The 25461-nt window shown below is 44.7% G+C and overlaps 1 protein-coding gene across 10 annotated transcripts in view; it reads left to right on the top strand.

The window, feature by feature from the left end:
• LOC120301006 (teneurin-4-like) overlaps nt 1–24821 on the top strand; it is a 612847-nt gene extending 588026 nt beyond the window's left edge. For 8 of the 10 annotated variants that reach the window (XM_039327639.1, XM_039327638.1, XM_039327645.1 and 5 more), the window contains 8 exons: nt 2585–2704; nt 7844–8105; nt 10498–10765; nt 12413–12556; nt 14453–14702; nt 18918–18938; nt 20987–21219; nt 24389–24821. In XM_039327639.1, the coding sequence (XP_039183573.1) occupies nt 2585–2704; nt 7844–8105; nt 10498–10765; nt 12413–12556; nt 14453–14702; nt 18918–18938; nt 20987–21219; nt 24389–24639 (1549 nt within the window). In that variant the 3' untranslated portion in view covers nt 24640–24821. Of the gene's footprint in view, nt 1–2584; nt 2705–7843; nt 8106–10497; nt 10766–12412; nt 12557–14452; nt 14703–18917; nt 18939–20986; nt 21220–24388 lie in introns of those variants that run through there. The other 2 variants (XM_039327644.1, XM_039327647.1) reach the window with 2 other exon arrangements.
• Nucleotides 24822–25461: the final 640 nt, after the last annotated feature.

Raw genomic sequence — 25461 nt, 5'->3', positions numbered from 1 at the left:
CAACTAAGATGATTAAAAGCCTGGAGACAAAAACATACGAAGAACGGCTGCAGGACTTGGGTTTGGCTAATCCAGGGGTAGGCAACCTTGGCTCTTTTATGACTCATGGACTTCAACTCCCAGAATTCCTAGTCAGCATGGGGGAACCATGGCCCCTTTATGACTTGGGGACTTCAACTCCCAGAATTCCTGAGTCAGCATAGTCCACAAGTCATGAAGGGGATATAGTTCCCCCATGCTGGCTGAGGAATTCTGGGAGTTGAAGTCTGCAAGTCATGAAGGGACCAAAGTTTCCCCCATGCTGGCAGAATTCTGGGAGTTGAAGTCCACGAGTCATGAAGGAGCCATAGTTCCCCCATGCTGGCTGAGGAATTCTGGGAGTTGAAGTCCTCAAATTATGAAGGGGCCATCGTTCCCCCCATGCTGGCTGAGGAATTCTGGGAGTTGAAGTTCGCAAGTCATGAACAGGCCATAGTTCCCCCATGCTGGCTCAGGAATTCTGGGAGTTGAAGTCCACAAGTCATAAAAGAGCCAAGATTGCCTACCCCTCGGCTAGTCTAAAGAAAAAAAGAAACAGGGGTGACATGACAGCAGTGTTCCAGTATTTGATGGGCTGTCACAGAAGAAGGGAGTCAATCTATTCTCCAAAGCACCTGAAGGCAGGACAAGAAATAACGGATGGAAACTAACCAAGGAGAGAAGCAACCTGGAATTAAGGAGGAATTTCCTGACAGTCAGAACAATTAATCAGGGGAACAACCTGCCTCCAGAAGTTGTGAATGCTCCAACACTGGAGGTTTTTAAGAAGAGACTGGACAACCATTTGTCTGAAATGGTATAGGTTCTCCTGCTTGAGCAGGGGGTTGGACTAGCCCAGTGGTTCTTAACCTTTTTGAACGAATCGCCCCCTTGAGCCAATGAGGAAGTTGTCATCGCCCCCCTCCCCCAACATAACCTCTCAATCACAACATAGGAAATAAATTTTCTTTAAAATTGTCATCAGGACATATGATGCAAATAATTTATTTCCAGTCTTTTTCCCATATCTCAACGGTGTGAAAAATTTTGGTGCCACCCGTCACTTTATTCCCAAACTTCGTGATACATGTATTTCATTATTATCTTACTTATTAAATGTAATGACCACTGAAAACAAAACACTGGGAGCCGCAAATCCCTTTTGACATCTAAAATGAAGACAATGCTGCCTATATCCTTTTTTTACCTTTATTATTTATATATATCTTCAGTGTTATCTTCATTTTAGATGTCAAAAGGGTCTCTCTCTCTCTCTCTCTCTCTCTCTCTCTCCCCCTCTTTCTGCCCTTGGTCTACCAGTCCTCTTCCCCCACATGTGTGTGTGTGTATGAGAGAGAGAGAGAGAGAGATGACAGATTTAAACATTTCCCCATAAAAGCAGACTTTCTGCACATTAAAAACCAGAAACTGAGGACATTCCAAGTTCGCATGTGGTATACGCTGGATTAGAAAACAGCCCCTTTTTATTCTGCTGTTTGCATCACTTAGGAGCTGGTCCTGCAAACGGCATCTCCTAATTTTAAAGAATTGAACATTGCCTATGTAAACAGAATGAACTTCAGATAAATTCTCGACTTACAACCATTAACTGAATCCAAAATTTCATGGCTGACAAGGCAGTTGTTAAGTGAGTTTTGCCCTGTTTTATGACCTTTCTTGCCACAATTGTTAAGCAAACCAACACGATTATTAAATGAATCACAGAGTCATTAAGCAAATCACCCTCTCCCTTTCTTCCTTCTCTTCTATCTCTCTCCTTCCTTCCCTCTTTCCTATCTTTTTTCTCCCGTCATTCCACTCTTTCTCTCACTTCCCTCCCTTCCTCTTTTCTATTTTCATTCTTTCCTTCTTCTTTTTTATCACGCTTTTTCTTCCATCCATCCATTATCCCTCTCCTTTTCGTATTTCCTTCCTTCCTTCCTTCCTTCCTTCCTTCCTTCCTTCCTTCCTTCCTTCCTTCCTTCCTTCCTTCCTTCCTTCCTTCCTTCCTTCCTTCCAGTGTTCAGTCATTTTAGACTCAACTCAGCTTTATCCAAGATATGTTTCTTCTCTCTTTTATTCTTTTTTTCTCTTTTTGCTCTATATCATATATGGTATTAAAACTGCCTTTTGATCAAGTGCAAACCAGGAGAGAGATCTGAAGTCCTATATCTAAGGGCAGTTTATGGCGCTGTAGTCTACACTGGTATTGTAACAGTTGTTTTAGAATCACAGGCAAGAGACTGTCTGATCCCTACCTGGAAAATGAAATTACCCATAACAAATCTGAACTGAACATGCAGAACCGAAGGTATCATTGGTGGGAACATAAAGACTTTAACGTTCATTGCGTGCAAATAAAATAAAATAAAATAAAATCTAGCGAAGCATCATCACACAGAGATTCAGGCCCAGCAGCAACTGATGATGTTATAGGGGCCTAAAGGAAGAGTCTGTGGTGAATCCATCCTGGCCCCGTGTCAGGAATCCATGTTCGTCACTTGCAAAGTCTTCTCCTTGTTTCACTCCTTTCAACTTCGTTGTTTTTTGTTTTATTTCCTTGCAGACACCCTTGTGTCATCCGCGGGCAGGTGATGACAGCAGATGGAACCCCTCTGGTTGGCGTGAACATCAGCTTTGTCAACAATCCCCTTTTTGGCTACACCATCAGCAGACAAGATGGCAGGTATGTTGAACCCCTTTTCTTGAGTTGCGGGAAGTCAACATTGGCTCCCGCTTTTGGATGAATACTAGATAAATAATGCCTTGGTGAGGCCATACTTGGAATCCTGCATCCAGTTTTTGGTCACCATGATGTAAAAAAAGATGTTGAGACTCTGGAAAGAGGGCAGAGAAGAGCCACAAAGATGATCAGGGGACTGGAGGCTAAAACATACAAGGAATGGTTGCAGGAATTGGGTATGTCTAGTTTAATGAAGAGAAGGACGAGGGGGGACATGATAGCAGTGTTCCAGTATCTCAGGGGCTGTCACAAAGAAGAGGGAATCAAGCTATTCTCCAAAGCGCCTGAAGGCAGGACAAGAAGCAATGGACGGAAACTAATCAAGGAGAGAAGCAACCTAGAACTAAGGAGAAACTTCCTGACAGTTAGAACAATTAATCAGTAGAACAATTTGCTCCAACACTGGAAGTTTTTAAAAAGAGATTGGACAATGATTTGTCTGAAATGGTATAGGGTTTCCTGCCTGAGCAGGGGGTTGGACTAGAAGACCTCCAAGGTCCCTTCCATTTGTATTATTCTATTCTATGCCATGCCATGCCATGCCATATTCTGTTTCATTTTGTTCCATATTCTATTCTGTTCTCTTCTATTCCATTCCATATTCTATTCCATTCCATATTCTATTCTATTCTATTCTTAACATTAGGAAGTTTTATAGGGCAGAAAATGGTTACTCAAAATACTTTTGAGAAAGTTCCAATTGTGTCTAGCATTCCTACATAATATACTGTAACTGCCCTAATTTAACCAGCTAGACTAAGACTGAAGGCTATAACAGTTGGGGTCTCCTTGTCAGCGTCGGAGCTTATGCATAAAAAGGCCATGTCGGTGGTAAGCATTCAGCGCATGGATTACGCACTAGCAAGTCAAAGTCGACTCTTAACAGCCCGAATGATAGGATTTCTCCAGTGGACATGTAGCACATCTTTATGGAATGCTGGTTTGTTTTGTATTAATTCATCCCACTGAAAGCCCAGATTTCTTGCACCTTTGAACATGCACCTTCGTAAGAGTTGGGTAGCAAGAAAGGAGCAATTAAAAAGCAGTTAGCTGAGCCAGCTCAGATGATTCTGGAAGGGAAGCAACGGATACACCCATCCAGTTGTGCTGCATCTGGAACTTTTCCATTGGTATAGATTTTGGCTATTGAGATTCTGTCTCTGGGAACTGGAGTCCTAGTGGACAATCCCTTAAATATGAGCCAGCCGTGTGCTGCAGCCACCAAAAAAGCCAACACAGTGATGGGCTGCATTAACAGAAGGATAGAATCAAGATCATGTGAAGCATTGATACCACTTTATAATGCCTTGGTAAGGCCACACTTGGAATACTGCATCCAGTTTTGGTCACCCTGATGTAAAAAAGATGTTGAGATTCTAGAACAGTGGTTCTCAACCTTTCTAATGCCGCGACCCCATAATACAGTTCCCCATGTTGTGGTGACCTCCAACCACTTATACATCACCAGGTGCCAGGGGTGTGGCCAAAGAAAAGGGGGAAAAAATGGAGGACAGCCTTGTTTGGTGACCCCCGTGAAATGGTCATTCGACCCCAAATGGGGTCCCGACCCACAGGTTGAGAACCACTGTTCTAGAAAGAGGGCAGAGAAGAGCAACAAAGATTATCAGGGGACTGGAGGATAAAACAAATAAGGAACAGTTGCAGGAATTGGGTATGTCTGGTTTAATAACTGAATAAGAGAATAACAGAGTTGGAAGGGACCTTGGAGGTCTTCTAGTCCAACCCCCTGCTTAGGCAGGAAACCCTATACCATTTCAGACAAATGGCTGTCCAATCTCTTCTTAAAAACTTCCAGCATTGGAAGATTTACAACTCCTGGAGGCAAGTCACTCTACTGATTAATTGTTCTAACAGTCAGGAAATTTCTCCTTAGTTCTAGGTTGCTTCTCTCCTTGGTTAGTTTCCATCCGTTGCTTCTTCTCCTTCTTTGTGGCAACCCCTGAGATATTGGAAGACTGCTATCATGTCACCCCTAGTTCTTCTTTTTATTATGGAAAAAAAGTACTAGGGGTGACATGACAGCAGTGTTCCAATGTTTGAAGGAGGGCTATCACAGAGAAGAGGGAGTCAAGCTATTCTCCAAAGCACCTGAAGGAAGGACAAGAAGCAATGGATGGAAACTAATCAAGGAGAGAACCAAACCTAGAATTAAGGAGAAATGTCCTGACAGTTAGAACAATTAATCAGTGGAACAGTTTATCTCCAGAAGCTGTGGCTGCTCCATCACTGGAGATTTTTAAGAAGAGTCTGGACAGCCATTTGTTTGAAATGGTATAAGGTTCTCTTTCTGAGCAAGTGGTTGGACTAGAAGACCTTCAAGATCTCTTCCAACCCTTGTTATTCTGTTATTCTCCAGATCTCAAGAGAAAAGGAATTTTTTTTGTTCGTTACCGATGTGCTTTGCATCAACACTTTGGAAACATCTGCATACAGCAGCAGCAAAGACCAGTCTTTGTGTTTGTGGGTGGGTGTGTTTAAACAACTGGACCTTGAAGGAGTCTGATCAAATGACAGGAAAACATTCCATCCTTTGTCAAGGGGATTGTGGTCCCAACAGAAACATCCATTTTGTCAGGCAGTAGAAATGATCCTTTTAATATATGAAAAGGACTCTTTTTAATTATCTTTCTAGTCTCTGATGAGAATTAATTGACTAAACTTGATAATATCAAGTTCCCAGACCAGAATTCCCTAATAAAATCTTAGTTTCCCAACCTGAAAGGTGTCTTAACTTGTCTGTGAAGCTTTGAATTGACCTGGTCTCTTGGACCATGCTAGATAAGAACAGCTTATATAGAAATTTTATTGTCAATTAGACTGAAGTGGTATGAAACAGCTGACCGCCCACTCTTAACGGTGTACTTCCTTTTTATGCTGTCTCTAAGCTGAAGTAACGTTCCTTTACTTCTTGCCTTTTGCACTTCTGAAGAAGCTCTTTGCCTGTGCTTCATGTCTCGGAGTCAAGTGGTTGTTGATAATGACTAACAGCTCTATCCTAGGAACCATATCTCAGCTTATCTTTGATTCAGGCACCGAGATTCGTTTCGGAGGAGAACTTTGCAAATATTACAGATAGTCCTCAAGTGAGCGACCACAATCGGGACTGGAATTTACGTTACTAAGTGAGGTGGTTGTTAAGTTAAGTCATGCCCAATTTTATGACCTTTTTCACTCCCGTCGTTAAGTGAATCACATGGTGGTTAAGCGAATCTGGCTTCCCCCATTGATATCTGTTTGATGACAGTCAGCCGGGTCAGTTGCAAGTGATCAAAATTCAGACACTTAGCCACCGGTTCATACTTAACGACGGTCGCAGTGTTCCGGAAGGGGTCACGTGGTCCCCTTTTACGAGCTGCCGATCAGCAAAGTCAACGTGGAAGCCAGATTCACCTAACCATCAGGTTCCTCACTTAACAGCTGCAGTGAGTCGCTTAACAACGGTGGAGAGAAAGGTCGTAAAATGGGGCAAAGGTCGCTTAACGATTGTCTTGCTTAGCGGCATAAATTTTCGGGTTCAGTTGTGGTCGTAAGTCGAGGACGACCTACCTGCTTCTGCAGCTCCCACCGCCGCTCCGTTCAGTTCTCCATCCTGGCCTCTGAAATTGCTTGCCACTTTGCCAAATGTTAACTAACCGTTAAAAATGTCTTCCTTGAGGCTTCAGTGCTTTCTCCGTTTGCTGGCCGTGCTATTAAAACCAGCCACCCTGTTCCTACTTGAATTGCAGAATCAATAGCTCTTTCACTCACTTGCTTTGTTTTTATTTCCTGGACAGAGCTAAATTAAGCACACCGTTAGGGATGGCCTGTCTGCCGGACCGTAAATTAGACGTACCTCTCACCGTTAGGCCTTCTTAGATGCAGCCTCTGGATGTTGCCTAGCAGTTGCCAGCTGAAATAAGTGCCTTTATCGATTTCTCTCTTCACGCTAATAAGGACACCTATGTCTGTTTCCTACATACACACAAACACACCGCCGTTTCCACTGCTGCTTTAATTGTGAACTGTTTAGGGCAGTATTTCTCAACCTCAGCAACTTTTAAGGTGTGTGGACTTCGGCTCCCAGAATTCCCCAGCCAAAGTCGATACACTTCAACTCCCAGAATGCCCCAGCCTGCATGGGTGGACTTCAACTCCCAGAATTCCCCAGCCAGAATGGTTGGATCTCAGCTCCCAGAATTCCCCAGCCTGCATGCATGGATTTCATTTCCCAGAAGGCCCCAACCAGCGTGGATGGACTTCAGCTCCCAAGAATTTCCCAGCCAAAGTGGATACGTTTCAACTCCCAGAAGTCCCCAGCCCGCATGGGTGGACTTCAGTTCCCAGAATTCCCCAGCCTTCATGGGTGTTCAACTCCCACAATTCCCCAGCCAGAATGGTTGGATCTCAGCTCCCAGAATTCCCCAGCCTGCATGCATGGATTTCATTTCCCAGAAGGCCCCAGCCAGCATGGGTGGACGTCAACTCCCAGAATTCCCCAGCCAGAATGGATGGATCTCAGCTCCCAGAATTCCCCAGCCTGCATGCATGGATTTCATTTCCCAGAAGGCCCCAGCCAGCATGGGTGGACGTCAACTCCCAGAATTCCCCAGCTAGTTTGGGTGGATTCAATTCCCAGAATTCCCCAGCCTGCATGGGTGGACTTTAGTTCCCAGAATTCCCCAGCCTGCATGGGTGAATTCCAGCCTCCAGTATGCTGGCTAGGGAATTCTGGGAGTTGACGTCTACACACCTTAAAGTGGCCAAGGTTGGAAAAACACTGGTTTATAGCTTTCAGTCTCAGAAGATATTTTCTTTACAAAACATCATTCCTTTTTACTGCTTTGTAAAAGAAAACAGAAAAGGCTTTTCATAGGGTTTTCATGCTGCATTTGTGCTTGAGTTCAAATCCACCCAGTCTATTGGCCAAAATAGAAGTCACTCCGTTTTTTATTTTTATTTTTTAAATGGGAAATGTTGCCACACGCTCACCTTCTGCCAGCGTTGGTAGCGAATCCACATTTGTGTTGCTTCCCTCGTTTAAAAAAAAAACAAAACAAATCCATCTTGGATTTCTGTCCGCAGTTTCGACCTGGTCACGAATGGCGGGATAGCCGTCGTTCTGCGTTTCGAACGGGCGCCCTTCATCACGCAGGATCACACGCTCTGGCTGCCCTGGAATCACTTCTTCGTCATGGAGACCATCGTCATGCGACACGAAGAAAACGACATCCCCAGTTGTGACTTGAGCAACTTTGCCCGGCCAAACCCGGTGGTTTCCCCCACTCCGCTGACCGCCTTCGCCAGCTCCTGTTCCGAGCGAGGCCCCATCGTGCCAGAGATCCAGGTAAGAACGGCGGGACTGCAAAGAGCATTCCAGATGTGGGCCATCCTTGGCAAATTCAGGGACCAGCATCCGTCGTTTCTCTCCTCCGCTCGAAAGACAGGCGAGTCCTCCGCTTACAACGGTTCATTTAGTGACCACTCGGAAGTTACAACAGCACTGAAAAAAGGACCGTTTTTCACACTTAGGACCATTTATTTATTTTATTTTTAAAATTTATAAGCCGCCCCACTCCCGAAGGACTCTGGGCGGCTAACAATAAAAAAACACATAAAACATAACAAAACAACAGTACAAAGACAGTCATCCAGGGGTAAGGTTTTATAAACCCCAGGCCTGCCGGAAAAGCCAGGTCTTAAATAGCTTACGGAAGACCAACAGGGTGGCAGCGGTCCTAATCTCCGGGGGGAGCTGATTCCAAAGCGTGGGCGCCATCACAGAGAAGGCCCTCCTCCGCGGCCCCGCCAAATGGCACTGCTTGGCCGACGGGGCCTGAAGGAGGCCCAGCCTGTGGGATCTAACCGGACGTAGGGAACCGGACGTAGGGAATTGCAGCGTCCCCAGGGTCACGTGATTTACATTCGGAGGCTTGACTGCTGGCTCTCATTTATGACGGTTGCAGAGTCCCGGGGGGGTCATGTGATCCCCTTTTGCGACCTTCCGACAAGCAACCGGATTCACTTAACAACCGGGTTGCTCGTTTAACAACTGCAGTGACTCACCAGTGGTGGCAAGTAAGGTCGTAAACTGGAGCGAAACTCCCTTTGCAAAGTTCTCGCCACATAAATGTGGGGTTCAGTTGTGGTGGTAGATTGAGGACGACCTGTGGGATCCACACGATCCCAGAATGAAAATTCCGCTTTCGAAAGCCAGTCGGTTCACGGCCAAACACTCACAAGGGCAAGAGAGTTTGCGGGATTGTGGTTTTTCACCGTCTTATCAGGAAGGCAGAGACCACTAGAGAAGCTGGTCTTTCAAAACCATGAAGGGCTGGCTGAGATCAACACAAACCTACAAAGTAAACAAAATAATGGCCAAAAAGAAGCCATCTTGAGATGTCTCATAACCTGATGACAGCGAAGAAATTTGCTGGCGATGATAGAAGAGAATATTTGTAGCTCAGGGTTGAAATGAGGGGTGCTTGGTGCTCTCTGAGCTGGGTGGTTTTCTTGCAGACCTTTCATGACCCAACTAGGTAACATCATCAGTGACAGAAGAGAAGGGGGTTGTGGAGAGGAGGAGGAGGACTGTGTTGTCCTTGGTGCTGTCTGAACTTGGTTTGTTGAGGGTGCTTCATTATTCAACTAGGGAGCATCATCAGGGGTAGAAGGGAGTGGGGTTTGTGAGGAGGGGGAGGAGGAGGACTGTGGGGTCCTTGCTGCTCTCTGAGCTTGGTTGTTTTCTTGCAGACATTTCATGACCCAACTAGGTAACCTCATCAGTGCTAGAAGGGAGTGGGGTTTCTGGAGAAGAGGAGGAGGAGGAGGAGGAGGAGGAGGAGGAGAGGAATGACTTTGGGGTCCTTAGTGCTCTCTGAGCTGGGTGGTTTTCTTGCAGATGTTTCATTAACCAGCTAGGTAACATTATCAATGCTAGAAAGGGGTGGGGTTTGCAGAGAGGAGGAGGAGGAGGAGGAGGAGGAGGAGGAGGAGGAGGAATGACTGTGGGGTCCTTGGTGCTCTCTGAGCTGGGTGGTTTGCTTGCAGACCTTTCATTACCCAACTAGACAACATCACCGATGCTACAAAAGAGTGAGGTTTTCTCCCTGTTTATATACAGTAGCTTCTCCTGTCAGCATTGGTGGGAAGGTTGTTGTTTTCTTTTTGTTAGCTCCTTGACCGACAGGGAAGATTGGGTAAATAAACATCTGCAAGAAAACCAGCACCAGGCGCCCCACAATTTGCCGACAGCCGTGTCATTCCCATCAGATCAAACAAGACCGAAACCCGAAATAATCCAGGACAAAAATGCCTGCTTTATTTATTTATTTATTTATTTATTTATTTATTTATTTATTTAGGAGACTTATATACCGCTTTAAGTGCAAGCACTCTCTAAGCGGTGTACACCAGTAAGCAATGTATATATATATATATATTTACATTGCCCCAACAATCTGGGTCCTCATTTTACCTACCCCGGAAGGATGGAAGGCTGAGTCAACCTTGAGCCGGTGAGATTTGAACTGCTGACCTGCTGAACACAGCCAGCTAAAGTGACCTGCAGTGCTGCACTCTCACTGCTGCGCCACCTCGGCTCTTAATATATATATATATATATGCAGGTCTTGGTGTAGGTGTATTCAGGTCTTGGTTTGCCCATGGAAGGCAGCCAAGGTTCATTTGGTCGTTACTTCTTCAGCTGTGATTTTTTCTTTTTTCTTTTTAATTTCCAGGCCTTACAAGAAGAGATTAAAATTTCAGGGACCAAAATCAAGCTAAGCTACCTGAGCAGTCGTACGTCCGGCTACAAATCGGTCCTGAGGATCAGCTTGACCCATCCCACCATACCGTTCAACCTTATGAAAGTCCACCTCATGGTGGCGGTGGAAGGACGCCTCTTCCGAAAGTGGTTTGCTGCAGCTGCTGATCTCTCTTATTACTTCATCTGGGACAAGACGGATGTCTACAATCAGAAGGTGTTTGGGTTATCCGAAGTCTTTGGTAAGATGGCGTTTCAGTCTCTGCCTTTATATCTTTGGCAGCTGCCGAGAAAGTCGCCACAGTGCTAGGCTGCATTAACAAAAGAATAGAATCATGATCACGTGAAGTGTTAGTACCGCTTTACAAGGCCTTGGTAAGGGCACACTTGGAATACAGCATCCAGTTTTGCAAAAAGGATGTTGAGACTCTAGGAAGAGTGCAGAGAAGAGCAACAAAGATGATTAGGAGACTGGAAGCTAAAGCATATAAGGAAAGGCTGCTGGAATTGGGTAGGTCTAGTTTAATAAAGAGAAGGACGAGGGGGGACATGATAGCAGTCTTCCAGTATCTCAGGGGCTGCCCCAAAGAAGAGGGAGTCAAGCTATTCTCCAAAGCACCAGACAAGAAGCAATGGATGGAAACTAATCAAGGAGAGAAGCAACCTAGCACTAAGGAGAAATTTCCTGACAGTTAGAACAATTAACCAGTGGAACAACCTGCCTCCAGAAGTTGTGGGTGCTCCATCACTGGAGGCTTTTAAGAAGAGACTGGACAGCCATTTGTCTGAAATGATTTAGGGCAGTGGTTCTCAACCTGTGAGTCGGGACCCCATTTGGGGTCGAACGACCATTTCACGGGGGTCGCCAAACAACGCAGTCCGCCATTTTTTCCCCCTTTTCCTTAGCTGTGCTACTCCCTTTTATTCTATTGGCTTTTGAAAGCCAATAGAATAGACTCTCTTGAATAGAGTCTAATTCTATTGGCTTTCAAAAGCCAATAGGAATTGTCCAGGCTGTCTCTGCCCTGCTGAGCCCGCCAAAAGTCCCATTCTGCAAACGGTGCTGCACCAGTTGAGTAGTCCTCGACTTACGACCGGTTGAGTAGTCCTCGACTTACGACCGGTTGGGGATCGCGGCATTAAAAAGGTTGAGAACCACTGCACTAGGTGGTAGCAAAGACCTGCAGAAAAGTTTGACTCTTTGCTACCACCTAATGGTTGTCAGAATTTTTGATGCCCAGATATTATAGCCCTATAGCAGGAGTAGTCAACCTTGGCTCTTTTATGACTCGTGGACTTCAACTCCCAGAATTCCTGAGCCAGCATGGGGGAACGACGGCCCCTTCATGACTTGCGGACTTCAACTCCCAGAATTCCTGAGCCAGCATGGGGGAACTATGGCCCCCTCATGACTCGGGGACTTCAACTCCCAGAATTCCTGGGAGTCCTGAAGTCCTGACATCCACGAGTCATAAAAGAGCCAAGATTGCCTACCCCTGCCCTATAGTATACTTTTCTTGAGATGGGGCATATAAAGGGTTCGATCTAGTTCGGGGTTAGGCAACCTTGGCTCTTTTATGACTTGTGGACTTCAGTACCCAGAATTCCTGAACCGGCCATGCTGACTCAGCAATTCTGCGAGTTGAAGTCCACGAGTCATAAAAGAGCCAAGGTTGCCCACCCCTGATCTAGTCGCATCGGTTTTATTTTCTTGTGTTTATTTGTTTTATTTTCTTTTGTTTCCTTGGGACCCTTTTCACAGCTAATCCGGGCTGTGTTCTGGACTGTCTTTTTAAAAGATATACTGCTTTAAAGCTGTTAATATGGACTGCTTTCTTTTCTCTCTTTTTTTTCTTTTTCTTTCCCGTTCTCTCTTTCTCACTTCCCAGTCTCAGTGGGCTACGAATATGAATCGTGCCCTGATTTGATCCTGTGGGAGAAACGGACGGCTGTGCTTCAAGGTTACGAAATAGACGCTTCCAAACTGGGAGGGTGGTCTCTGGATAAACACCATGCGCTTAACATCCAAAGTGGTACGTTTGTTTGTTTGTTTGTTTGTTTCTACATGCTTCATATTTCTTAATCACCCGTCTGCTTTTGGGATCAAAACTGTAGTTAATTGCTAGTCCTTGGCTAGTCCTTGAGCCATGAGTGTAACAGAGCCTGCTTTTGTGATTGTAAGTTGTGAAGGTTGGTCACTTAACCACAGCAATATAGCAATCCCCAGCTTTCCCAGCTTGGCGGCCTCGTTGTGCAGGATCCGAGGTGTGGCTTGGTTAAAAAAAAAAATGCAAGAAACGCAGAAGTTGCCTTTAAGCTTGACATTTTTATTCAGCTGAACAAAGACAGGCCCCTCTAATAGAGAGGAAGCCCCGAATGACAAAAAATAAATAAAAATCCTTGTATTTATACTTTTTGATTACATAAGCAATCCACCCAGCAAAGCTGGCATTCATAAAGAATTCACCTAGAAAGCCTGGCACACTATAGATAAGAGGAAACAGAATTTATGACTTGTAGACTTCAACTCCCAGAATTCCTGAGCCAGCATGGCTCACCTTGGAAACCTCCCCCTTTCCCCTCAGCATGGCGGGCTCAGGAATTCTGGGAGTTGAAGTCCACAAGTCATAAAAGAGCCAAGGTTCCCCATACCTGTCATAAGGTCACTGAGTGTTCTCGGGTGTCTTGGGACATTAGGTGACCTTCCACGACTCTGCAAGTACCCAGAGACAGTGGGGCCATCTGCACGTATTCACAATCTATGCTTTTTCCTGATTCCTGGTCAATAGCCCAGCCTAGCCCGGCACATTGTGCAAGTGGTGTGCATGAAATTCAGATGAATGCATCTTCGCGCACAAGTGGAGAATGCTTGCACTCGTGCACGCAGCTCCACTTGCATGAGGATAAGCGCCCTGTTCATGCAAGTAGAGCTTCGCACGAGTAGAGTTTCATACGCGCACGGTTGACCATCTCCCCCCCCCCCCCGCCGGCCTGGTTTTGAACAGGCCACAGCCCGGGGATTGGGGACCTCTAGATGAAAAACAAAGGAGATGTCCCATTACAAGAATGACCGAGAGTATATACAGGTAGTCCTCATCTTATGAACACAATTTCATTGCCAAGCGAGACAGTTGTTAAGTGAGTTTTGCCCCATTTGATGATGTATCTGGCCACCGTTGTTATGTCAAACCACTGCCGTTGTTAAGTGAGTCACAAAATTGTTAAGTGAATCTGGCTTCCCCGTGGATTTTGCTTGTGAAAAGGTTGCAAAAGATTCTGGTGACTTTACTGACACTGCAGTTGTCACCAATGTGACTCCATTGTCAAGGGTGTGAATTTTGATCGCATAACCCACGGGGATGCTGTAACAGTGTGAAAAACGGTCATAAGTCGCTTTTCCAGTGCCGTTGTAACTTTGGCCACTGAACAAACTGCTGTAAATTGAGGGCTACCCATATTTCCCCCAAAATAAAATCGGGTCTTATATTAATTTTTGCTCCAAAAGACACGTTGGGGATTATTTTGCAATTATTTGGGGGGGGGGAATACAGTACTAAATGCGTCCATCCGGTTGACGATCTTAACTGGGGCTTATTTTTGGGGGTGGGGCTTATATTACGAGCATCCTGAAAAAAATCATGCTAGGGCTTATTTTCCAGTTAGGTCTTATATTCGGGGAAATACGGTACTAAATGTGTCATCTGGCTGACGATCTGAACTGGGGCTTATTTTGGGGATAGGGCTTATATTACGAGCATCCTGAAAAACCATGCTAGGCCTTATTTTCCAGTTAGGTCTTATTTTGGGGAAAACAGGATAGCTGCGCAGGCCAATTGCTAAGTGCCTGAATTTTGCTCGTTGTGCTCAAATCCCAGTGGAGCTGCCTCTCGGTGCAAAGTCTGCCCATCCCCTTTGTGTTTGCCCTCCAGGTATCCTGCACAAAGGAAACGGGGGGAACCAGTTCATCTCCCAGCAGCCCCCAGTCATAGGAAGCATCATGGGGAATGGACGCCGAAGAAGCATCTCCTGCCCGAGTTGCAACGGCCTGGCGGATGGCAACAAGCTCCTGGCCCCCGTTGCCCTCACCTGCGGCTCCGACGGCAGCCTGTATGTTGGCGACTTCAACTACATCCGGAGAATCTTCCCTTCGGGAAATGTCACCAATATTTTGGAGTTAAGGTATCGTGAGTGTCTTGTTGCTTTGGTGTCCCTCAAGGTGATGTTCTCGAAGGAGGAAAGCAAGAACAAAATGTTTCGGCGGCGACATGTAATGAAACATTTTGATGAAAAGAAGGACTAGGGCAGGGCTAGGCAACCTTGACCCCTTCATGACTGGTGGACTTCAACTCCCAGAATTCCTCAGCCAGTATGGGGGAACTAGGGCCCCTTCATGACTCGTGGACTTCAACTCCCAGAATTCCTGAGCCAGCATGGGGAAACTATGGCCCCTTCATGACTTGCAGACTTCAACTCCCAGAATTCCTCAGCCAGCATGGGAGAACTAGGGCCCCTTCATGACCTATGGACTTCAATTCCCAGAATTCCTAGCCAGCATGGCTCAGCTTGAAAATTCTCCCTTTCCCCTCAGCATGGTTGGCTCAGGAATTCTGGGAATTGAAGTCCACGAGTCATAAAAGAGCCAAGGTTGCCTACCCCTGGACTAGGGTGGTGCTAGGTCACCAGATTATAAAAAAGATGTTGAGACTTTGGTTAAAAAAAAAAATGCAAAGAAGAGCAACTAAGATGATTAAAGGCCTGGAGACAAAAACGTATGAAGAACGGTTGCAGGATTTGGGTTTGGCTAACCTAGAGAAAAGAAGGACAAGGGGGGACAGGATAGCAGCCTTCCAGTATCTGAGGGGCTGCCCCAAAGAAGAGGGAGTCAAGCTGTTCTCCAAAGCGCCTGAAGGCAGGACAAGAAGCAATGGATGGAAAGTAATCCAGGAGAGAAGCAACCTAGAACTAAGGAGAAACTTCCTCACAGTTAGAACAATTAACCAGTGGAACGAGTTGCTTCCAGAAGTTGAGGGTGCTCCATTTTCAAGACGAGACTAGACCACAATTTGTCCAGAATACAGATAGTCCTTGACGTACAACCACAATTGAGCCCAAAGCTTCTGTTGCTAAGCGAGACAGCTGTTGAGTGACTTTTGCCCCATTTTTGACCTTTCTTGATACCGTTGTTAAGTGAATCAGTGCAGTTGATATTTCAGTAACGCAGCTGTTAAGTGAATCGGGCTTCCCCCATTGACTTGGTTTGACAGAGGGTGGCAAAAGGGGATCACGCGAATCCGGGACGCTGCAACCGTCATAAATATTGACTCGGTTGCCAAGCGCCCAAACTTTGCTCACTTTTTTGACCATTTTTCGTACTTACAACCATTGAAGCATTCCCACGGGGCTTGATCAAAATTCGGGTGCTTGGTAACCGACTCATATTTATGACAGCAGCAGTAAGTGTAATTCAGAACTTCATTGTGAGTGGGCCTGCTAGAAGCCAAAGTCTTAGCAGAAGAAGACTTTCACCTAGCCTAGGGGTAGGCAACCTTGGCTCTTTTATGACTCGTGGACTTCAACTCCCAGAATTCCTGAGCCAGCATGGGGGAACTATGGCCCCTTCATGACTCGTGGACTTCAACTCCCAGAATTCCTCAGCCAACATGGGGGAACTATGGCCCCTTCATGACTCAGGGACTTCAACTCCCAGAATTCCTCAGCCAGCATGGGGGAACTATGGCCCCTTCATGACTGGTGGACTTCAATTCCCAGAATTCCTGAGCCAGCATGGAGGAACTATGGCCCCTTCATGACTCGTGGACTTCAACTCCCAGAATTCCTCAGCCAGCATGGCTCAGCATGGAAACCTCTCCCTTTCTCCTCAGCATGGCTGGCTCAGGAATTCTGGGAGTTGAAGTCCACGAGTCATAAAAGAGCCAAGGTTGCCTACCCCTGATCTAACAAAACCTTCTAACCACGTTGATGAAGGATAGTTGATGTCGATCCCTGCCAACCAAGGATAGGAAAATAGAAGAATTAATAGTCTTAGTATCTAAGATTCCCATTTTAGGTTCTGGAAAGAACAACCCTTTGTAAAAGCCACTTCTACAATGCAGGTAGACCTGGACAGTTCAAAAACCATTCAAAGTTTCAACGGCACTGGAAAAAAAGTCACAACCATTTTTTCACACTTCTCAACCACTGCAGCATCCCCACAGTCACGTGATCAAAACTCAGACGCTTGGCAACTGACTCATATTTATGACGGTTGCAATGTCCCGAGGTCTTTGCTTCAATGGGAAAGCCAGATTTGCTTTCCCATTGAACAACGGCAGCGATACGCTGAACCTCTGTGGCAAGAAAGGTCATAAAATGGGACAAAAACTCCTTTAACAAGTATCTCGCCGAGCAGCAGAAGGCTTCAGCTCATTCGTGGTCGTAAGTTGAGGATTCAACTGTACTTGTGCTCTTTTTTCTGCTGAGCACCCAAGTTGAAGAAACTTAAAAAGGACCAGGAATCTGGTTGACTTTGGCTGAGCGCCATCCAGAGGGATTTTTTAGATTTGGGAGCTAACGTGGTTTTCCTCCAGGCCTTCTCCACATGTGTTCCCTGCAAGAGGAAGGCCATTAAGTGTGGTTACTTCAGCAAAGATGGAGAAACAAATGCCCAGAATTCCCAAATCCACAGAGTTAAAGGGGGGGGGTTTCGCAAAGATTGCAACAAGGCAAGTTTTGTGAAGCTCGTTCAGGGCCACCGAGCTCAGCCTAAACATTGGCTTGGCAGTCTTTCTCCCTTCCTCTCTCCCCCCCCCCCACACTCTCTCTCCTGGGGCAACCTGGGGACTTTTGTGCAACAAAACTTAAAAAGAACCATTTTTGCCCACAAGGATACAGCTGCCAAATGGCCTCTTCCATGAAACATAGAGACATACACTGACTAGTGGGGTAACTTAAAAAAAAAAAAATTGCAATTTTGCAATAAACATACAGGATAGCCTCTTGCTATCTCTTGGACCAGGGGTAGGCAACCTTGGGTCTTTTATGACTTGTGGACTTCAACTCTCAGAATTCCTGAACCAGTCATGCTGAGGGGAAAGGGAGAGGTTTCCAAGCTGAGCCACACTGGCTCAGGAATTCTGGGAGTTGAAGTCCGCAAGTCATGAAGGAGCCATGATTGCCCCATGCTGGCTCATGAATTCTAAGAGTTGAAGTCACAAGTCATGAAGGGGGCCATAGTTCCCCCATGCTGCCTCAGGAATTCTGGGAGTTGAAGTCCGCAAGTCATGAAGGGGCCATAGTTCCCCCCCGCTGGCTCAGGAATTCTGGGAGTTGAAGTCCACGAGTCATAAAAGAGCCAAGGTTGCCTACCCCTGTCTTGGACTTTAATGTGAATTTAGCAACCCCATGTAACTCACGTGAGCTAGCAAAGCATTGTAAATACAGGTAGTCCTCAACTTAACAACCATTCATTTAGTGATTGTTTGAGGGAACAGCAGTACTGAAAAAAGGTGACTTACGAACGTTTTTCACACCGACGGCCATTGCAGCATCCCCAAGGGTCATGTGATCAAAATTCAGACGCTTGGCAACTGGCCATGCTCTCTAAACATAACACAACATAACACAACAATGGATTTATATAACAACAATCTAGCTACGTTATATTTCATCCAGCCAGTATCAGACAAAATGGCATTTCCCCCCCCCCCATGGAAGGTATCAGCGTTATGAGGCAGGTCTCCGACAGGATGCCTGACATTTCCTTAGAACAGTTAACCAGTGGAACTGCTTGCCTCCAGACATTGTGGGTGCTCCAACACTGGGAGTATTTAAGAAGAGATTGCGCAGCCATTTATTTTATTTATTTATTTTATTTTATGAGACTTATATACCGCTTTCAGTGCAAGCACTCTCTAAGCGGTGTACACCAGTAAGCAATGTATATATATATATATATTTACATTGCCCCCAACAATCTGGGTCCTCATTTTACCTACCTCGGAAGGATGGAAGGCTGAGTCAACCTTGAGCCGGTGAGATTTGAACCGCTGACCTGCTGAACACAGTCAGCTAAAGTGGCCTGCAGTACTGCACTCTAACTGCTGCGCCACCTTTGTCTGGAATGGTACACGTTTTCCTGCCTGAGCAGGGGGTTGGACTAGATGACCTCCAAGGTCCCTTCCAACTCTGCTCTTCTGGTGTTCTGCCTGCTCTTTGAGAAGGATCGACCTCCAGTTTGCTAACTCTTTTATTGATCGCTGCCTTGTAGAGAGTGTGGTTGTCGCTGCCAACTTTTCAGCCTAAGCCGCAAGGCTCGGAGTTCACCTTCTAACCTTTTCTCTCTCTCTCCTCCTTCCTTCTTCTGTTCTGCCTTCTGCGTTCCTGCTCTTCTGTCAGAAATAAAGATTTCAGACATAGGTAAGACCGTTGGCCAATTGTGGGTGCCTTTTCTCTGTCCTGTTGCATGCTCTTCTTTTTTTTTTCTTCTTGTTGTTGCACTTTATAAAGTGAGTTAAGGTTGCTGGGCTGCCACGGATAAAGGAATACCGATTCACGGGTAAAATGCGTTTTATTTTTAACATCAGATCCTCCCGTGCTGTGTTGCACATCTAGCAACAAACGGGTAATATGCAAAGGAAATAAAAAATGGGAGCTCCTGAATTCAAAATCTGCAAGAGGAGTCACAAACTAAGCCCTTCCCCTTTTTGCGCACGTGTGCAAAAGGGGCGGGGCTTAGCTCACTATGCCACGCCTTCCTCTCTCATGAGTTTTGATCTCTTGCACTACCATCCTTGCACTCTAGCATAAACCTTGGTGTTTTTTAATTCGGGATCCTTTATATTTTTACATTTATTCGTTTGTTGCAAGAGATCAAAATGTTTATAGTTGGTTTTTTTTTTTTTTAAGGAGCCAGTTCTGTTGAAGGAAAACAACAGCTGGTTTTCCAGTGCAGAAAGTTATCTGTCCATAGAGGGGGAAAATTACTTTGTGCAACTCCCTGCCCGTTTTATATAATCTAATCTATTAAAAATATAAACATAAAGGCCCGTTTCCAACCTGCGATCACTTTTTCCTAACTTCCCACCGTGTTTCAGTCCAGCCACCACTGCCTTAAAAAAAAAAAAAAAAACAGAAAGAAATGTTCACCCACCAAGTTTGCAAGGTTAGCTAAGTTACTAGGCCTCAAAAATCAGGATGGGTTGGCTCGCTTTCACCTTCCTTCCTTCCTTCCTTCCTTCCTTCCTTCCTTCCTTCCTTCCTTCCTTCCTTCCTTCCTTCCTTCCGTTACATGCTGTGCATATCATTTATATCCGTACATATTATCTTTGGCAGATGTTTGTTTAAAAAAGAGCTATGCCATCTGGGCGAGGAACACTCCAGACCGCAATAAAGGAGAATATTTGTAGCTCAGAGTTGAAATGAGGGGTCCTTGGTGCTCTCTGAGCTTGGTGGTTTTCTTGCAGACATTTCATGACCTAAACTAGGTAACATCTTCAGTGCTAGGAAGGAGTAGATCCTTTTTAGCACTGATGATGTTATCTAGTTGGGTCATGAAATGTCTCAGAGAGCACCAAGGACCCCACAGTCTTCCTCCTCCTCTTCCTCCTCCTCCTCCTCCTCCATTCCCTTCTAGCATTGATGATGTCATCTAGTTGGGTCATGAAATGTCTCAAAGAGCACCAAGGACCTTACAGTCTTCCTTCTCCTCCTCCTCCTTCTCCTCCTCCTCCATACCCTTCTAGCACTGATGATGTTACCTAGTTGGGTGATGAAATGTCTCAGAGAGCATCAAGGACCCCACAGTCTTCCTCCTTCTCCTCCTCCTCCATTCCCTTCTAGCACTGATGATGTTACCTAGTTGGGTGATGAAATGTCTCAGAGAGCACCAAGGACTCCACAGTCTTCCTCCTCCTCCTCCTCTTCCTCCTCCTCCATTCCCTTCTAGCATTGATGATGTCATCTAGTTGGGTCATGAAATGTCTCAAAGAGCACCAAGGACCCTACAGTCGTCCTCCCCCTCCCCCTCCTCCTCAATTCCCTTCTAGCACTGATGATGTTACCTAGCTGTGTGATGAAATGTCACAGAGAGCACCAAGGACCCCACAGTACTCATCGTCCTCCTCCTCCTCCATCCCACAAACCCCATTCCCTTCTAGGACTGATGATGTTCCCGAGTTGAGTAATGAAACGTCTGCAAGAAAACCACCAAGCTCAAAGAGCACCCAGCACCCTTCAGACCAAACTTCCTTTTAACCAGCTTAGGTTTCACTTGGGCTGACGCAGCGGCAAGCCCAAATAAGCAGAAACCAGGTCTTTTCAAGTCTTCCCGTCCTTCGATTTTCCCAATCTACCGTATTTTTGCTTATTGCGTTGGCTTTTGGGCTTCACTCACGTTGCTGCGATGTAAGTTTTCCATTCTGGGGTATGCCAGAGATAAACAGATCCTTCTGCCCTCCCTTTTGCAGTCACAGCCCAGCTCACAAATATTATCTGACCGCCGATCCCACCTCTGGATCCATCTACCTCTCTGACACCAGCAGCCGTCGCGTTTTCAAGATCAAGTCAACGACGGTGATCAAGGACATCGTGAAGAACTCGGAAGTGGTAGCTGGGACAGGAGATCAGTGTCTTCCCTTTGATGACACCCACTGCGGAGATGGAGGAAAAGCAAACGAGGCTACCTTAACAAGCCCCAGGGGTAAGAGAGACCATTTTAAGAGGTGGGGTGGAATACAAGTGGTCCTCAACGTTCTTTTGTTTAAAAAAATATATTTTATTGATTTTTTTTAACATAAACACCTTAATACAGTGGTTCTCAACCTGTGGGTCGGGACCCCATTTGGGGTCGAATGACCATTTCATGGGGGTCGCCAAACCACGCTGTCCGCCATTTTTTTCCCTTTTCCCTAGCTGTCCCTCTCATTGGTGGCCACACCCACTTGGGGGTCACCACAACATGGGAAACTGTATTATGGGGTCACGGCATTAGAAAGGTTGAGAACCATTGCCTTAATATTTGGTAAACAGTGTGTTGCCTGGGCTTATATTTACAAAGTAGTCACAAACTATCAGTTTTTATATTCCAAAGTGCACATAATAGCTTTGCTTGATTTCCTCTTCTTCCACTAATATTCTCTTTGCCAGCCTTGAATTAATACCATTCTTATTAATTCAATAGGTAACAATTTAAATAAAAAAAAATTCTGAAATTTCTACCAATAGTGATCGCTTCAATATCATGCTTCTTTCCTTTCTTTCTTTCTTTTATAATATTTTATTAATTTTCTCATTTTACAATTATGTATTTAAAAAGCAACGTGATGACTGGGTTAATCAATAGTTCAATAGCATACATAAGTCTTTAGTATAAATCTCACGTTTTATTGATTTTTTAACATAAACACCTTAATATTTGGTAAACAGTGTGTTGCCTGGGCTTATATTTACAAAGTAATCACTAACAATCCGTTTTTATATTTCAAAGTCCGCACAATAGCTTTGCTTGATTTCGTCTTCTTCCACTAATATTCTCTTTGCCAACCTTGAATTAATACAATTCTTATTAATTCAATAGGTAATAATTTAAATATAATTTTTTCTCTGAAATTTCTACCAATAATGATCACTTCTATATCATGCTTCTTTTCTTTTTTTAATGATATTTTATTAATTTTCTCGTTTTACAATTAGGTACTTAAAAAGCAACGTGATGACTGGGTTAATCAATAGTTCAATAGCATACATAAGTCTTTAGTATAAATCTCAAGTTACAACATCAGATTTTTCTCTTTTTCCCTTAATATCTACTATCTCATATTAGGCTAATGCAGTTCTTATTATTATCAATATCATGCTTCTTTTCTGTCAGGTCATCTTGGTTGAATCCTGTTTACAATTCTTACTTAAATTTGTTTTCCCTACGATGTTCAAAATATTCTTACTGACTAAAAAAATTTCTCAAGGTTAATTGCATTTAAGTATTTAAGTCTATTTTCATATCTTAAAAAGTAAGTGAAAAAGACACCAAAGAAAAATAAAAAAAGAAGAGAGAAAGAAGAAAAAAGACAAAAAAAGGAAAAAAAGAATAACAAAATAATATACTACTTAAAATACATATCCCTCTTAAACTAGCATACATTTATTTCCAAGTAATTTTGTCTGTTCTTTTTACCTATCATTAAACCTGTGTTTAAACTTTAGATGTTCCATTTAATCAATCCAATCATCTAATCTTTTAACTCTATTTGAAACATTTTTTTTTAGTTATCTATTAGAATTTTCTTAAGATCGATTACAATTACGTCTGTCCATGAGCATCAGTGAGGGTGTGCCATATGTGCCATGATGTCCCCATGCAAACCCCATGACTTAACTAATTTACCTCAGACATCCTGACGCCATTTTTAATAGCAGTGTTTGTGTGGTCATAGCATTAAAAACATAGCCTAGGAGGTTGGACTAGAAGACCTCCAAGGTCCCTTCCAACTCTGTCATTCTGTTATTCGGCATCATTTTCATTGCAGGAGGACAGGGATGCATTTAACAAACAAAACAATAGGGGTCTTCAAACCTGGCCCTTTTATGACTTGCGGACTTCAACTCCCAGAATTCCTCAGCCAGCATGGGGGAATTATGGCCCCTTCATGACTTGTGGACTTCAATTCCCAGAATTCCTCAGCCAGCATGGGAGAATTATGGCCCCTTCATGATTCGTGGACTTCAACTCCCAGAATTCTTGAGCCAGCATGGGGGAACTATGGCCCCTTCATGACTCGTGGACTTCAACTCCCAGAATTCCTGAGCCAGCATGGGGGAACGATGGCCCCTTCATGACTTGCGGACTTCAGAATTCCCAGAATTCCTCAGCGAGCATGCCTGGCTAAGGAATTCTGGGAGTTGAAGTTCACAAGTCATCAAAGGGCCAAGTTTGAAGACCCCTGCTTTAAAATATGTATACTCTCACTGTAAAAGTGCATGAGAACTGCACAAACAGAAACCCATCTGCCTTTGTGAGGCTTAAATCCATTATTCATATTCGCTGAGGAACAGTGAGTCTGTGAATTGAATTTTAAGACTGTTGGGCTATGTTTTAATTGTTTTCTAAAATATCCCTGATACACATTTTTATTCACCTCTGACACCTGACATAGAGACGTTGAGAATCCCTAGACAACGAAATGGAAATTTTCCAATCATCCCAGCAACCAGAAACTTAAGAGTCCAGTAACCAGCACAGGTGGACACTGAGGTTATATGTGAGGAAACGTATCACACACTTCCATTGTCTACCCATGTCTTCCTATGGCCTACAAAAAAAAGTCCCTAATGAATTTCCATACCCCTGGTCAATTAAAGTCCTAACCCTGGTATAGGTGGTACCTGGCTCAGTAATAGTAAGTCCTAGTGGACAATCACCTAAATATGAGCCAGCCGTGTGCTGCAGCTGCCAAAAAAGCGAACACAGTGCTTGGCTGCATTAACAGAGGGATAGAATCAAGATCATGTGAAGTATTAATACCACTTTACAAGGCCTTGGTAAGGCCAGACATGGAATACTGCATCCAGTTTTGGTCACCACAATGTAAAAAAGATGTTGAGACTCTAGAAAGAGTGCAGAGAAGAGCAACAAAGATGATCAGGGGACTGGACGCTAAAACATGTAAACAATGGTTGCAAGAATTGGGTATGTCTAGTGGCAAGAAGGACTAGGGTTGACGTGATAGCAGTCTTCCAGTAATTGAGCAGCTGCCACAAAGAAGAGGGGGGGGGTCAACCTGTTCTCCAAAGTACCTAAAGGCAGGACAAGAAGCAACGGATGGAAACTAATCAAGGAGAGAAGTCCTACTAAATTTGTTTTTTTTTCACAGGCATCACAGTGGACAAATTTGGATTTATTTATTTTGTGGATGGTACAATGATCCGACGCGTTGACCAAAACGGAATCATCTCAACGGTCCTGGGTTCTAATGACCTGACATCCACTAGGCCTCTGAGCTGTGATTCTGTCATGGATATCTCTCAGGTAGGTACATGTGTCTCGTGTATAGATTTTTTTTTTCTGCCTCCGTATCGTCTTTTTCCCTTTTGTGTTCCTTCTCATAGTGGAAATGCCTCTTAACCAGTAAATTCTATTTTCTTCTGTTTGGTAGCTCTCCTTTTAAGCTGCATTATCAACTTTCTCTGCATAAATCTTTCAATACTATGATTTTTTTTCCCTCTTGATTCTTGGCATTACAGGCGGTCCTCAACGTACGACCACAATTGAGCCCAAAATTTCCGTTGCTAAGCGAGACATTTGTTAAATGAATTTTGCCCCATTTTACGAGATTTCCTGCCACGGTTGTTCAGTGAATCACTGCAGTTGTTAAATTAGCCACACGGTCGTTAAGTGAATCTGGCTCCCCCCATTGACTTTGCTGGTCAGAAGGTCACAAAAGGTGGATCACATGACCCCGAGACACTGCAGCTGTCATAAACACGAGTCAGTTGCCAAGCATCTGAATTTTGATCATGCAACCAGGGAGATTTTGCAACAATCGTAAGTGTGGAAAACAGTCGTAAGTCACTTTTTTCCAGTGCTGTTGTAACTTTGAATGGTCACTAAACAAACTGTTGTACAATGGTTAAAAAAAGCAAGGTTCTACATTTAGGCAAGAAAAACCAAATGCTCAGGTATAGTGTAGGGCACAGGTCGGCAACCTGCGGCTCCGGAGCCGCATGCGGCTCTTTGAGCCTTCCCCTGTGGCTCCCAGCCTCCTCTGACTTTGCAGAGAGAGACAGAGAGAGGCAATTGCGCTTCCCTGCTTCCTTCTCTCTCTCTCTCTCTCTCTCTCTCTCTCCCTCTCTCTCTCTCTCTGTGTGTGTGTGTGTGTGTGTGTGTGTGTGTAAAAGAGAGTGCACTCACAGTGTTCTCCGAGGAGCTGAGAAGCTTAGTGGGTGG

Source organism: Crotalus tigris, unplaced genomic scaffold, assembly GCF_016545835.1.
Source record: "Crotalus tigris isolate CLP2741 ecotype Arizona unplaced genomic scaffold, ASM1654583v1 scf7180000024363.772921, whole genome shotgun sequence".
Lineage (NCBI taxonomy): Eukaryota > Metazoa > Chordata > Lepidosauria > Squamata > Viperidae > Crotalus > Crotalus tigris.
The sequence above is the reverse complement of the archived record's forward strand: the minus strand, read 5'-3'. Positions and strand labels throughout refer to the sequence as shown.